Source organism: Liolophura sinensis, chromosome 6, assembly GCF_032854445.1.
Source record: "Liolophura sinensis isolate JHLJ2023 chromosome 6, CUHK_Ljap_v2, whole genome shotgun sequence".
Taxonomy (NCBI): Eukaryota; Metazoa; Mollusca; class Polyplacophora; order Chitonida; family Chitonidae; genus Liolophura; species Liolophura sinensis.
Window position 1 is genome coordinate 48,668,051 of NC_088300.1, and position 16,872 is coordinate 48,684,922.

The window sequence follows — 16,872 nt, forward strand, 5'->3', positions numbered from 1 at the left end:
ACCTTGTGGTTCAACATGTTTATTTTAAAATAGTAGCGTTATAATTATAATTTTCTTAAAACAAAATAAACACCTAAGCCTTAAATACATATTTCCGTAAGTAAACCTTTGTAGAATTTATTTTGATCGCTGTATAAAGATGTCAACAGGGTGAGCTATTGCACAAGATGTTAACAGGGTAAGCAATTGCATAACTCCGATTCTGTAAAGCTGCTACAATGCATAAAACACATGGGGTTGAAAAAAAGGCCAGGACAATTGTCATTTTAAACTTTTAACCATTTCCATGTTCCTTGAATTTAAGCCCTAGCACGCCGGGATGATAAAAAACATTTGAATTAACCCAGTGCAACAGGATATTGCCCACACTGCATTATGCAGTTAGGTTAAGCCATGAAATAAATGGTGTTCTGCTGGCTGGGAGTTGTGGCGTGCTCCTGTAATCTAGCTGCTTGGAGGCCGGGTGTGGCGGATGGCTTGAAGTTGGGATTCTTGCTAAGAGTTGGTCTGTGTTGATTGGGTGTCCGCGCTAAGATGGGCATCAATATGGGTACGACGAGGGGAGCTCAGTGTATCCAGGTTGTCTAAGGAGGAGGGAACCGGTCCAGGGCGGAAACGCAGCAGGCAAAACCTCCCGTGTTCAGCAGTAGTGGGATCGCGCCCGTGAATAGGCAACGCTTCGTAACCTGACTAAAACGGTCAGACCCACTCCTGTTTTGGCACCTTTTTGTTTTATTTGACTGGTATTTTGCGCCCTCCTTTCTATCTTACATATAAATAAAAACGGTATGCACAAGTACGTACACATTTACATTTATTGTCAGATAACCTGTAAAAAATCTGTCATCTGAATTATTCTAGGTCAACTTTCAAACAACATGTAAGTACACATACCTTGTGGTTCAACATGTTTATTTTAAAATAGTAGCGTTATAATTATAATTTTCTGAAAACAAAATAAACACCTAAGCCTTAAATACATATATCTGTAAGCCTTTGTAGAATTTATTTTGATCGCTGTATAAAGATGTCAACAGGGTGAGCTATTGCAGAAGATGTTAACAGGGTAAGCAATTGCATAACTCCGACTCTGTAAAGCTGCTACAATGCATAAAACACGTGGGGTTGAAAAAAAGGCCAGGACAATTGTCATTTTAACCTTTTAACCATTTCCATGTTTCTTAAATTCAAGCCCTTGCACGCCGGGATGATAAAAAAACATTTGAATTAACCCAGTGCAACAGGATATTGCCCACACTGCATTATGCAGTTAGGTTAAGCCATGAAATAAATGGTGTTCTGCTGGCTGGGAGTTGTGGCGTGCTCCTGTAATCTAGTTGCTTGGAGGCCGGGTGTGGCGGATGGCTTGAAATTGGGATTCTTGCTAAGAGTTGGTCTGTGTTGATTGGGTGTCCGCGCTAAGATGGGCATCAATATGGGTACGACGAGGGAGCTCAGTGTATCCAGGTTGTCTAAGGAGGAGGGAACCGATCCAGGGCGGAAACGCAGCAGGCAAAACCTCCCGTGTTCAGCAGTAGTGGGACCGCGCCCGTGAATAGGCAACGCTTCGTAACCTGACTAAAACGGTCAGACCCACTCCTGTTTTGGCACCTTTTTGTTTTATTTGACTGGTTTTTTGCGCCGTACTTTCTATCTTACATATAAATAAAACCGTTATGCACAAGTATGTACAAATTTACACTTATTGTCAGATAACCTGTAAAAAATCTGTCATCTGAATTATTCTAGGTCAACTTGCAAACATGTAAGTACACATACCTTGTGGTTCAACATGTTTATTTTAAAATAGTAGCGTTATAATTATAATTTTCTTAAAACAAAATAAACACCTAAGCCTTAAATACATATTTCCGTAAGTAAACCTTTGTAGAATTTATTTTGATCGCTGTATAAAGATGTCAACAGGGTGAGCTATTGCACAAGATGTTAACAGGGTAAGCAATTGCATAACTCCGATTCTGTAAAGCTGCTACAATGCATAAAACACATGGGGTTGAAAAAAAGGCCAGGACAATTGTCATTTTAAACTTTTAACCATTTCCATGTTCCTTGAATTCAAGCCCTAGCACGCCGGGATGATAAAAAACATTTGAATTAACCCAGTGCAACAGGATATTGCCCACACTGCATTATGCAGTTAGGTTAAGCCATGAAATAAATGGTGTTCTGCTGGCTGGGAGTTGTGGCGTGCTCCTGTAATCTAGCTGCTTGGAGGCCGGGTGTGGCGGATGGCTTGAAGTTGGGATTCTTGCTAAGAGTTGGTCTGTGTTGATTGGGTGTCCGCGCTAAGATGGGCATCAATATGGGTACGACGAGGGAGCTCAGTGTATCCAGGTTGTCTAAGGAGGAGGGAATCGGTCCAGGGCGGAAACGCAGCAGGCAAAACCTCCCGTGTTCAGCAGTAGTGGGATCGCGCCCGTGAATAGGCAACGCTTCGTAACCTGACTAAAACAGTCAGACCCACTCCTGTTTTGGCACCTTTTTGTTTTATTTGACTGGTATTTTGCGCCCTCCTTTCTATCTTACATATAAATAAAAACGGTATGCACAAGTATGTACACATTTACATTTATTGTCAGATAACCTGTAAAAAATCTATCATCTGAATTATTCTAGGTCAACTTTCAAACAACATATAAGTACACATACCTTGTGGTTCAACATGTTTATTTTAAAATAGTAGCGTTATAATTATAATTTTCTGAAAACAAAATAAACACCGAAGCCTTAAATACATATTTCCGTAAGTAAACCTTTGTAGAATTTATTTTGATCGCTGTATAAAGATGTCAACAGGGTGAGCTATTGCACAAGATGTTAACAGGGTAAGCAATTGCATAACTCCGACTCTGTAAAGCTGCTACAATGCATAAAACACATGGGGTTGAAAAAAAGGCCAGGACAATTGTCATTTTAACATTTTAACCATTTCCATGTTTCCTAAATTTAAGCCCTAGCACGCCGGGATGATAAAAAACATTTGAATTAACCCAGTGCAACAGGATATTGCCCACACTGCATTATGCAGTTAGGTTAAGCCATGAAATAAATGGTGTTCTGCTGGCTGGGAGTTGTGGCGTGCTCCTGTAATCTAGTTGCTTGGAGGCCGGGTGTGGCGGATGGCTTGAAGTTGGGATTCTTGCTAAGAGTTGGTCTGTGTTGATTGGGTGTCCGCGCTAAGATGGGCATCAATATGGGTACGACGAGGGAGCTCAGTGTATCCAGGTTGTCTAAGGAGGAGGGAATCGGTCCAGGGCGGAAACGCAGCAGGCAAAACCTCCCGTGTTCAGCAGTAGTGGGATCGCGCCCGTGAATAGGCAACGCTTCGTAACCTGACTAAAACGGTCAGACCCACTCCCGTTTTGGCACCTTTTTGTTTTATTTGACTGGTATTTTGCGCCCTCCTTTCTATCTTACATATAAATAAAAACGGTATGCACAAGTATGTACACATTTACATTTATTGTCAGATAACCTGTAAAAAATCTGTCATCTGAATTATTCTAGGTCAACTTTCAAACAACATGTAAGTACACATACCTTGTGGTTCAACATGTTTATTTTAAAATAGTAGCGTTATAATTATAATTTTCTGAAAACAAAATAAACACCTAAGCCTTAAATACATATATCTGTAAGCCTTTGTAGAATTTATTTTGATCGCTGTATAAAGATGTCAACAGGGTGAGCTATTGCAGAAGATGTTAACAGGGTAAGCAATTGCATAACTCCGACTCTGTAAAGCTGCTACAATGCATAAAACACATGGGGTTGAAAAAAAGGCCAGGACAATTGTCATTTTAACCTTTTAACCATTTCCATGTTTCTTAAATTTAAGCCCTAGCACGCCGGGATGATAAAAAAACATTTGAATTAACCCAGTGCAACAGGATATTGCCCATACTGCATTATGCAGTTAGGTTAAGCCATGAAATAAATGGTGTTCTGCTGGCTGGGAGTTGTGGCGTGCTCCTGTAATCTAGTTGCTTGGAGGCCGGGTGTGGCGGATGGCTTGAAGTTGGGATTCTTGCTAAGAGTTGGTCTGTGTTGATTGGGTGTCCGCGCTAAGATGGGCATCAATATGGGTACGACGAGGGAGCTCAGTGTATCCAGGTTGTCTAAGGAGGAGGGAACCGATCCAGGGCGGAAACGCAGCAGGCAAAACCTCCCGTGTTCAGCAGTAGTGGGACCGCGCCCGTGAATAGGCAACGCTTCGTAACCTGACTAAAACGGTCAGACCCACTCCTGTTTTGGCACCTTTTTGTTTTATTTGACTGGTATTTTGCGCCGTACTTTCTATCTTACATATAAATAAAAACGGTATGCACAAGTATGTACACATTTACATTTATTGTCTGATAACCCGTAATAAATCTATCATCTGAATTATTCTAGGTCAACTTTGAAACAACATGTAACTACACATACCTTGTGGTTCAATATGTTTATTTTAAAATAGTAGCGTTATAATTATAATTTTCTGAAAACAAAATAAACACCTAAGCCTTAAATACATATATCTGTAAGTAAGCCTTTGTAGAATTTATTTTGATCGCTGTATAAAGATGTCAACAGAGTGAGCTATTGCACAAGATGTTAACAGATTAAGCAATTGCATAACTCCGACTCTGTAAAGCTGCTACAATGCATAAAACACATGGGGTGGAAAAAAAGGCCAGGACAATTGTCATTTTAAACTTTTAACCATTTCCATGTTTCTTAAATTCAAGCCCTAGCACGCCGGGATGATAAAAAACATTTGAATTAACCCAGTGCAACAGGATATTGCCCACACTGCATTATGCAGTTAGGTTAAGCCATGAAATAAATGGTGTTCTGCTGGCTGGGAGTTGTGGCGTGCTCCTGTAATCTAGCTGCTTGGAGGCCGGGTGTGGCGGATGGCTTGAAGTTGGGATTCTTGCTAAGAGTTGGTCTGTGTTGGTTGGGTGTCCGCGCTAAGATGGGCATCAATATGGGTACGACGAGGGAGCTCAGTGTATCCAGGTTGTCTAAGGAGGAGGGAACCGGTCCAGGGCGGAAACGCAGCAGGCAAAACCTCCCGTGTTCAGCAGTAGTGGGATCGCGCCCGTGAATAGGCAACGCTTCGTAACCTGACTAAAACAGTCAGACCCACTCCTGTTTTGGCACCTTTTTGTTTTATTTGACTGGTTTTTTGCGCCGTACTTTCTATCTTACATATAAATAAAACCGTTATGCACAAGTATGTACACATTTACATTTATTGTCAGATAACCTGTAAAAAATCTATCATCTGAATTATTCTAGGTCAACTTGCAAACATGTAAGTACACATACCTTGTGGTTCAACATGTTTATTTTAAAATAGTAGCGTTATAATTATAATTTTCTGAAAACAAAATAAACACCTAAGCCTTAAATACATATTTCCGTAAGTAAACCTTTGTAGAATTTATTTTGATCGCTGTATAAAGATGTCAACAGGGTGAGCTATTGCACAAGATGTTAACAGGGTAAGCAATTGCATAACTCCGATTCTGTAAAGCTGCTACAATGCATAAAACACATGGGGTTGAAAAAAAGGCCAGGACAATTGTCATTTTAACCTTTTAACCATTTCCATGTTTCTTAAATTTAAGCCCTAGCACGCCGGGATGATAAAAAACATTTGAATTAACCCAGTGCAACAGGATATTGCCCACACTGCATTATGCAGTTAGGTTAAGCCATGAAATAAATGGTGTTCTGCTGGCTGGGAGTTGTGGCGTGCTCCTGTAATCTAGCTGCTTGGAGGCCGGGTGTGGCGGATGGCTTGAAGTTGGGATTCTTGCTAAGAGTTGGTCTGTGTTGATTGGGTGTCCGCGCTAAGATGGGCATTAATATGGGTACGACGAGGGAGCTCAGTGTATCCAGGTTGTCTAAGGAGGAGGGAACCGGTCCAGGGCGGAAACGCAGCAGGCAAAACCTCTCGTGTTCAGCAGTAGTGGGATCGCGCCCGTGAATAGGCAACGCTTCGTAACCTGACTAAAACAGTCAGACCCACTCCTGTTTTGGCACCTTTTTGTTTCATTTGACTGTTTTTTTTGCGCCGTACGTTCTATCTTACATATAAATAAAAACGGTATGCACAAGTATGTACACATTTACATTTATTGTCTGATAACCCGTAAAAAAATCTATCATCTGAATTATTCTAGGTCAACTTTCAAACAACATGTAAGTACACATACCTTGTGGTTCAACATGTTTATTTTAAAATAGTAGCGTTATAATTATAATTTTCTTAAAACAAAATAAACACCTAAGCCTTAAATACATATATCCGTAAGTAAGCCTTTGTAGAATTTATTTTGATCGCTGTATATAGATGTCAACAGGGTGAGCTATTGCACAAGATGTTAACAGGGTAAGCAATTGCATAACTCCGACTCTGTAAAGCTGCTACAATGCATAAAACACATGGGGTTGAAAAAAAGGCCAGGACAATTGTCATTTTAACCTTTTAACCATTTCCATATTCCTTAAATTCAAGTCCTAGCATACCGTGATGATAAAAAACATTTGAATTAACCCAGTGCAACAGGATATTGCCCACACTGCATTATGCAGTTAGCTTAAGCCATGAAATAAATGGTGTTCTGCTGGCTGGGAGTTGTGGCGTGCTCCTGTAATCTAGTTGCTTGGAGGCCGGGTGTGGCGGATGGCTTGAAGTTGGGATTCTTGCTAAGAGTTGGTCTGTGTTGATTGGGTGTCCGCGCTAAGATGGGCATCAATATGGGTACGACGAGGGAGCTCAGTGTATCCAGGTTGTCTAAGGAGGAGGGAATCGGTCCAGGGCGGAAACGCAGCAGGCAAAACCTCCCGTGTTCAGCAGTAGTGGGATCGCGCCCGTGAATAGGCAACGCTTCGTAACCTGACTAAAACGGTCAGACCCACTCCCGTTTTGGCACCTTTTTGTTTTATTTGACTGGTATTTTGCGCCCTCCTTTCTATCTTACATATAAATAAAAACGGTATGCACAAGTATGTACACATTTACATTTATTGTCAGATAACCTGTAAAAAATCTGTCATCTGAATTATTCTAGGTCAACTTTCAAACAACATGTAAGTACACATACCTTGTGGTTCAACATGTTTATTTTAAAATAGTAGCGTTATAATTATAATTTTCTGAAAACAAAATAAACACCTAAGCCTTAAATACATATATCTGTAAGCCTTTGTAGAATTTATTTTGATCGCTGTATAAAGATGTCAACAGGGTGAGCTATTGCAGAAGATGTTAACAGGGTAAGCAATTGCATAACTCCGACTCTGTAAAGCTGCTACAATGCATAAAACACATGGGGTTGAAAAAAAGGCCAGGACAATTGTCATTTTAACCTTTTAACCATTTCCATGTTTCTTAAATTTAAGCCCTAGCACGCCGGGATGATAAAAAAACATTTGAATTAACCCAGTGCAACAGGATATTGCCCACACTGCATTATGCAGTTAGGTTAAGCCATGAAATAAATGGTGTTCTGCTGGCTGGGAGTTGTGGCGTGCTCCTGTAATCTAGTTGCTTGGAGGCCGGGTGTGGCGGATGGCTTGAAGTTGGGATTCTTGCTAAGAGTTGGTCTGTGTTGATTGGGTGTCCGCGCTAAGATGGGCATCAATATGGGTACGACGAGGGAGCTCAGTGTATCCAGGTTGTCTAAGGAGGAGGAAACCGGTCCAGGGCGGAAACGCAGCAGGCAAAACCTCCCGTGTTCAGCAGTAGTGGGATCGCGCCCGTGAATAGGCAACGCTTCGTAACCTGACTAAAACAGTCAGACCCACTCCTGTTTTGGCACCTTTTTGTTTCATTTGACTGTTTTTTTTGCGCCGTACGTTCTATCTTACATATAAATAAAAACGGTATGCACAAGTATGTACACATTTACATTTATTGTCTGATAACCCGTAAAAAATCTATCATCTGAATTATTCTAGGTCAACTTTCAAACAACATGTAAGTACACATACCTTGTGGTTCAACATGTTTATTTTAAAATAGTAGCGTTATAATTATAATTTTCTGAAAACAAAATAAACACCTAAGCCTTAAATACATATATCCGTAAGTAAGCCTTTGTAGAATTTATTTTGATCGCTGTATATAGATGTCAACAGGGTGAGCTATTGCACAAGATGTTAACAGGGTAAGCAATTGCATAACTCCGACTCTGTAAAGCTGCTACAATGCATAAAACACATGGGGTTGAAAAAAAGGCCAGGACAATTGTCATTTTAACCTTTTAACCATTTCCATATTCCTTAAATTCAAGTCCTAGCATACCGTGATGATAAAAAACATTTGAATTAACCCAGTGCAACAGGATATTGCCCACACTGCATTATGCAGTTAGCTTAAGCCATGAAATAAATGGTGTTCTGCTGGCTGGGAGTTGTGGCGTGCTCCTGTAATCTAGCTGCTTGGAGGCCGGGTGTGGCGGATGGCTTGAAGTTGGGATTCTTGCTAAGAATTGGTCTGTGTTGGTTGGGTGTCCGCGCTAAGATGGGCATCAATATGGGTACGACGAGGGAGCTCAGTGTATCCAGGTTGTCTAAGGAGGAGGGAATCGGCCCAGGGCGGAAACGCAGCAGGCAAAACCTCCCGTGTTCAGCAGTAGTGGGATCGCGCCCGTGAATAGGCAACGCTTCGTAACCTGACTAAAACAGTCAGACCCACTCCTGTTTTGGCACCTTTTTGTTTTATTTGACTGGTTTTTTGCGCCCTCCTTTCTATTTTAAATAAAAATAAAAACGGTATGCACAAGTATGTACACATTTACATTTATTGTCTGATAACCTGTAAAAAAATCTATCATCTGAATTATTCTAGGTCAACTTTCAAACAACATGTAAGTACACATACCTTGTGGTTCAACATGTTTATTTTAAAATAGTAGCGTTATAATTATAATTTTCTGAAAACAAAATAAACACCTAAGCCTTAAATACATATTTCCGTAAGTAAACCTTTGTAGAATTTATTTTGATCGCTGTATAAAGATGTCAACAGGGTGAGCTATTGCACAAGATGTTAACAGGGTAAGCAATTGCATAACTTCGATTCTGTAAAGCTGCTACAATGCATAAAACACATGGGGTTGAAAAAAGGCCAGGACAATTGTCATTTTAAACTTTTAACCATTTCCATGTTCCTTGAATTCAAGCCCTAGCACGCCGGGATGATAAAAAACATTTGAATTAACCCAGTGCAACAGGATATTGCCCACACTGCATTATGCAGTTAGGTTAAGCCATGAAATAAATGGTGTTCTGCTGGCTGGGAGTTGTGGCGTGCTCCTGTAATCTAGCTGCTTGGAGGCCGGGTGTGGCGGATGGCTTGAAGTTGGGATTCTTGCTAAGAGTTGGTCTGTGTTGATTGGGTGTCCGCGCTAAGATGGGCACCTGTTTTGGCACCTTTTTGTTTTATCTGACTGGTGTTTTGCACCGTCCTTTCTATTTTAAATAAAAATGAATGTGTAATGCACAAGTATGTACAGAACTGCATTTATTGTCTGATAACCCGTAATGATTCGTTCAACTGACTCAATCTAAGTCAGCTTTTAAACAACTTTTAAGTACACATACTTGGTTGTTCAACATGTTTATTTGAAAATACTAGCGTAATAATAATCGTTTCTGAAAACAAAATAAACACCGAAGCTTTAAATACATATTTCCGTAAGTAAACCTTTGCATAATTGATTTTATCGCTGTATAAAGATGTCAACAGGGTAAGCAATTGCATAACTCCGACTCCGTGAAGCTGCTGTAATGCATAAGACACAAAGCGTTGAAAAGAAGGCTAGGACAATTGTCACTTTAACCTTTTAACCATTTCCATATTCCATAAATGCAAGCCTTAGCACGGTGGGATGTTAAGGAAAACTTGAATTAACCCAGTGCAACAGGATATCGCCCTCCACATTATGTAGTGAGGTTGAGCCATGAAATAAATGGTGTTCAGTCGGTTGGGAGTTGTGATCGAGTGTGTGCGCTAAGATGGGCATCAGTATGGGTACGACGAGGGAGCTCAGTGTGTCCAGGTTGTCTAAGGAGGAGGGAACCGGTCCAGGGTGGAAACGCAACAGGCAAAACCTGCCGTGTTCAGCAGATGTGGGATCGTGCCCGTGAAGGGGGTTCTGTAACATCTATATGCACTATGACCAATCCCCAAGTGAGTGTGATCCTATAATATACCGTTTATTATCTCCATTGTGGAGATGATACTGTAGTATCTATATATACTACAAGAGTGACAAGACCCCATGTGTAAGCGAGCCTGTAGTATCTCTATGGATTGTAAGATTGACCAATCCCCACGTTAAGGTGATTCTGTCGTATGGCTAAGGGCTGTTAAAATGACTACCCGCCAAAGTGAAGATGATTTTGTAGTATCTCCACAAGCTATAAGAATGACCAGTCCTATATATATATACTATAAGAATGACCAATCCCCACGTGAAGGTAATCCTGTAATATCCATATATACCATAAGAATGACAACGTGTAAATGTGATCTTGTAGTATCTCTATGAGTTTTAAGAATGGCCAGTCCTCACGTAAAGGTGATTCTGTAGTGTCTATAAATACTACGAGAATGACCAGTCCCCATGTGAAGGCCGTCCTCTAGTATTTCTATGGGTTATATTCTATTGTAAAGACATTAATTTAAAGCTCACCAATCAGTGAATAGGCCTAGATGTAAAATCGAAAATAACAGTAACATCCAACTCAACCAGTTAATCAGTACAAGACCTATAAACATAACTCGATAGGTACACTGAAGATCCAAGAGGATTTGTGATATCTCACAAATTCACTGGTACATACACCTTTATGTATAATGTCTTCTGATGTATTAGGCTTGGTATTGAGCGTAGTGGGAGATGGCACAACTCTTATTAACCTTATTCCCCATATCACACTACGGTATTTGACCAACATAAAATATCCAACCATCCATTTATTTACCACTCAATACAGTGGTATTCACTACGGGATGTATTAATTATTATGTAGCAAGATCTTTACCCTTAGAGATGACGTGTGTCATCTACAAAACACTTGGTAAGCTTATGTATATATACCGAACGGGCTATTGACCATGTGACCTAAGTTAACCAGTCACATCCAAGCTTTACCCATCAGTCGGATTTGGGGAACTAATTGCTCTGACAAAAATGCAGAAAACCATAACAATAGAAATATGGTTAACAGGAGCTTCTGTGCTAACGTGAGAGGGTTTTTCTTGAAGTTTAAAAAGCACCAACTATATCCATTAAATAAGAAAATTTGACAAAAAGTTCACAGCACATATATTATCCGAGGAACATTACTCCTAAAGTAACAAAATTCTATTAAAACACCTCATATTTACCTTAGCAAAGAGACGTAAAAGCAATCTAATGTCTGGCTACGCCCGACTCCAAGCACTACGCTGAGGTCGTAGGGAAATAACACACAAATAATCCGCTTGACTTCCCTTGCTTACATGAACAATTGCTCTCAATAAAGTGAAAAGTTACGGTCAGTTACTCAACTAGAATATTTCTACATGCACTTGCTCATTGTAAACAAACGGAATGGCCGATATGGGTGAGGAGAGAGTTAAAGCCTACATAAGATGTAGGTTAGTGTACAGAACATGCAAGGTGTCAAGTACTATAAAAGAGGTTATATGTCACGTCAGGTCTGGGGGATCTTTCAAACAATGCCCTACGTTACCCTGGGAAACAAACTACGTAATCAACTAACTGAATATTTGGGACAGTCCCACATATAACCTGTACTTATAAAGTGAATTACGAGTGGTATAACTACGTATGTATCACACATTTATTGCACACAGCATTATTTCTTACACTATTTATTTATTTGACTAGTGTTTAACGCGGTACTCCAAGCAGTCGGGGGAAATCGTACAGATCCTTGGGAAACCCACGACCATCCGGAGATTGCTGACACACCTTCCCACGTACGGCTGCAGTGGAAGATAGCATGAGCTGGAGAACGACCGCATTGGCGAGAAGCTCGTCATTGCGTTGCACAGGCGTGCTTACCCTTCTCGGCCACGGAGGCCCCCAATGGGTTATAAGAATGACCAGCCTGTACAGCCTACAAGAATGAAAAAAACCAATGCTCGGATGAAAATAGAATATTTGCTAATTTCTTGGACTAATATAGTTATTTTTCAGGAGTTTAATCGGTATGCAAACAAATATAACAGTTTGTAGTCATTGCTGTATTACATACAATACCGGTACATAACAGTTCAGATGAAAGCGTATATTTGTTAACATATATATTTAAAGGAAATGTCTTTTGAATCGCTGTCAGCGATCTTGTATCCGTTGGATTTGTATAATGTTCGGTTTTCCACATATTCAGGGTATTTCTGCAGAGCTTTCATGATGTTATCTTGTTCGACTGGACCTTATTGGTCGCTAGCGAAATGGCAAAAAGTGACCTTTTCCCCAATGCTTTAACATTGGGCGGTCATTTTGTTTTTGACGCGAACGGTTGGTCACGTGACCTTCAACCGGGTCTGTCTTACAGAATGTACGGTGATATAGAATAAGTTCATGAAGAGAACGTTGAGCTGTAAAGGCGCACTCATTTGTCCACGGAAGCCCAATTGAGGAGCAGGCAGGTTTAGAATCTTGACCTATCAAGCGGTCTGTCTTTCATCAAACAAACAACTACAAAGATAAATACGTAAAAAAAAAACCATGTTTACTCACAAGATTGATCCATAAAAGCAACGTTTTGGGGGGATTTTACGTTGACGTAAGCGACAACCAGTCCCAGCGTGGAGCCCCTTTCTCCTCAAAGCGGTCCTTGTTGAGGTGCACTGATAGGTACTGTTACCTATCGGCGTCTGAGATTAGGCAGACGATGGCGACTTGTCAACAAACAATGTGAACGATTCTGGTAATGAAAAGCAATACTCTTTCGACATTTGGACATGGAAACTGTCCAAAATCGTGGAAAAACGCAAGGATGCTAGAGGCCAGATGTTGATGAAAGAAGCGAAGTAGGTACAGCAGGGAAAAATTTTTATCTCTCGAAATCTGGGGTCTGGGTGAACTGGGAATAGGCAGAGTGCTATTTGGGGTAACCCGTTACAGCCCTGCTGCGCGAATGCGTGTCAGTTTTCCTTTTTTTTTACTCGCTCAGGATGTATTTAAATTAGTAAGTGGTCAGAGTTTTATGAAAAAGCTTGCTAGCAATTAAAGTTTGGCCCAGGTGCTTATGTTTAATGTCAAGTTGAACTGTAAATTGTAATAATAAGATTAGTAGGACAAAATGAACAGTGTGCGAAGGCACTACTACAAGACCCATATTATGTATAAAGTTGGATCAATCAGCTGGTCTTCCCATTTCACCGGTGTCACACTAACATTTCAGGATTTAGGCCTACGTAATGAAGTTTTACTGTCTAATATTACTTCCTATGAAGAGAGATATCAGAATCGTGCCGGCCTAAAGACTTGAATGGCGGACAGAATCGACTTATAATATAAAAAAGTATAATTAAAAAGACTGGAAAAGAGAGGTTTCAGTGACTTACTAGATGGAAATCTTCAAAGGAAAGTGATTCAGGAAGAACAGGTTTCAAGTTATCCAACAATTATGTAAATAGTTGTCAAGATTTTAGTTTGTTTACAGGTTAACTTCCTTTACCAAAATGAAGCAAAACAGGGATGTAAGTGTTGACCTCCAATGTTTTCCTGGCCAGTATGGTTAGTTGACTCTGGCAATATGAGGACCGCTTTGGTGGCCTAATGGTTAGAGCGCCAACCTCAGTCGGTAGATTCTTCGTCCTCACATGACTTAAATATTGTGCAACGTAAAACCCCAAGCATACATAGTATACATGTGCATACATATATCAAGTATCATGGCTCCCAAAGTTTTTCTTCTTTCTGAACTTATCCAGGAAATGGAACTGAAACTAAACCAAATTGTGACATATTTTACATTTCTTGATACTTGAAATGTGTTCTCTCTGGGTCTGTTTCAAGAAGAATCTGACTGCAAGTGCTTTTCTTCAGGGCCATGCTGATAGGTCTTTCTCTGCTGTTTGCCTGACCGTTTTTGGTAACTCCTAAGGCATACACATCTAGCTGTGTACTTTTTGTTTCAGTTCAGGTGCATTGTTATAGACCTGCACAAAAATCTTTGTATCATGTTATCTCGATACTATTTACTGAAAAGATATCGTTAAAAAAATTTTTGGTCTTCAACTGCTGTGCGTCATGCCAGCATAGCAACAGAAATGCCGACACAATGGTGTCTGTTAAACAAGAGGCATGTAATATTGTACATTCTCACAGGGCTGATGTGCCTACACTTGTGTGTTATTATAATTAATCTGTGCATTGAAACAGACATTTGTATACCATCCATCAACCAAATGGACTTTTCTTGTAAATAATCATCCGTTCAGCTACCAAAATGTATATAAAGGATGATACAATCATGCAAAGAAAAGCAGTCAACAATTTTTATTGATATTGGAAAGACACAAGGAATGATCTTTATAAATTAATGGAATCAGTATTCAAATTTTGTGCCATCTTTTATACTGCTAATATCCTCTTCTTTTTTTATTATGCCCCCCCCCCCCTCCTTATTTAGAGGAGATATACAGTGATTGCTTTTTCTGTCTGTCCCTCTCAAATTTATGTAGAGCATATCTGAGCAGTTAACAGGTATAGGAGTCTCAGACTCACATGAAGTAGGCAAAATGTCCTGAAGTTATGCACTGTCAGGTTATTTTTTCATGTTTTGATATGTTTTAGGAGCTGTCTGCGTTTTGGCATACTGTTTCATTCATTTTCAACAAAATTGTTGTCATGCTCATTCAGTTGTGGACTTTGACCTAGGTATTATTCTGATGGCTGAAACTGGATTGCTTTTGTAATACTTCCAGAGTGCTGGTTTATAATAGATTTACCCCACGCATTTAATTATGATATCACAGAAGAAACTGTCTCACTAAGAATCAGAGTAACAAATATACTGTAACTGATATTTTTTTCTGTCTGGAAGCTATACTGCATTCATTTAATGTTTTTTCAGACTGGTTGTTTTGTTACATTTCAGGGCTGCATCAATATGGGACTGGCACCACAGTTAAAGTGTAAATGGTTGGAACATCTCAACTCCAGTTGGGTAAATGAAGATTGTGAGAGCCTTTCAAGGCAGGACACACTGTTGTTGTTGTACAACAAGTTATTAACATCCAAGGAGCTGATTCACATCCTGCAGCAAACCTTGCACTTGAAGAGCCCACTTTTACCCGACTTTGAGAGAGAACCAGCCACACCAGAAGAACAGCAGCAATACTTGAATAAGTTACTACAAAGTCAGAAGTCACTAGCTCATTTTGTATGCTCTAACACCCCTTTTACCCTCAGTTTGCAACAGCGTTTAATTGTACTGCAGAGAATTTATCATGCAGTTTCAAGTAAATATCATGATCTGTCCAAACCTGGAGTTGTTACAGTGTCAAAAGCTGAGCACCAGAAACATGTAGATGAAGGAAAGCATCTGGTTTCTAAGCCACACTCGGGAACAGATGCTCTGATAGAAATGGGCGTAAGAACTGGACTCCGGCTGATGTTTTCTCTATTGAAACAGAACTGGGTGATTGCAGATAAAATAGGAGAGCCGTCATTGTGTAATGATGTACTCCAAACTGCATTAGGGGTTGTTAGTAACCTCCCAGCCTTGTCCTTAGCGAATGAGTCGAAGCTGCCTTCCTTGGGGTTACATTCACTGTCTGAGGTGACTAAGTTTCTGATGAGTGTTACTGGACCCAACTCCAGTGCAGATGCTACTGGCAGACAGCTGGCAGCAGAACTGATGTTGGCTTTAGCTGCTCAAAGGGGATCCTTGAGGTATTTACTGGAATGGATAGAAGTGGCGCTTTGTTCTTCAAGCAGTAAGCCAAACCAGACAAGTCCTGTAGCTGAGGATGAAAAACCTCAGCAGATCTCCCAGGAGTTTTTTATGGAGATTTTGACACAAATGAAAGGCTCTATGGTAAGTTTTATTCTATAATTATATCTGAACAGATACATTTTGAGACTCCACAGACACGTAAAATCCTTCAATGTTTGATATGAATTAAATGTCCCATGACATGCTTGCTAGTGATCTAGAATATGTCATCAGTTTTTATTTGTAGTAATATGCCTTTGTCATCATTACTTTAGGTACAGCAGGAATCTTTCACTGAGCCTGCAAATAGTTGTGTTTGTGTTCATGTAAGTATGAAATAAAGAGATTAATTTGGGCTTCATGGGAAGGAAGTGCAGTGCATTACATGTACATACTCTGCTATCATTTTGTGTTTTGTTTTCACAGGGAAGTTCAAGTCGCCACAGTTTAGAGCAGCGCTGCTCACATTCTGATGGACAGACATCAACATATGAAGTTGCTCTTTTACTACTAGAGGAGGTAATATTTAGCTCCCCAACAACCACTGGGTCTTTTTATTTCCAAGAAATCCTTATGGTACACCAAGCTCATTCAACTTGTGCCTGTGTCTCTGATTTGCTACAATATACTAGATAGTTTGTGTGATAGAGGATTATGCACTAACTAAAGACCACCAACCTTTTGATAATGGGGTGTGTGTTTTGAATCCATCTCTCACTGGAGGGACTACCTCTTAACCTAATTGTGTCAGGTACTTTTGATGTCTATCCTGTTTCATCCACTCTTCCCTGTCATACGATACCTATGGCATATTGTTGAGTAATGATTGTTGAGTAATGATTAATAAATGCTCACTATACGTCAAGCCCTCACAACATGCACCAC

General features: G+C 40.1%; 1 protein-coding gene across 1 annotated transcript in view; it reads left to right on the plus strand.

Moving 5' to 3' along the window:
• The first annotated feature begins 12,922 nt into the window (after positions 1–12,922).
• LOC135466388 (probable E3 ubiquitin-protein ligase HERC1) overlaps positions 12,923–16,872 on the plus strand; it is a 60,995-nt gene continuing 57,045 nt past the window's right edge. Inside the window, exons 1-3 of the mRNA XM_064743836.1 lie at positions 12,923–13,072; positions 15,148–16,089; positions 16,414–16,506. Of these exons, the coding sequence (XP_064599906.1) occupies positions 15,160–16,089; positions 16,414–16,506 (1,023 nt within the window). The 5' untranslated portion in view covers positions 12,923–13,072; positions 15,148–15,159. The remainder of the gene's footprint in view (positions 13,073–15,147; positions 16,090–16,413; positions 16,507–16,872) is intronic.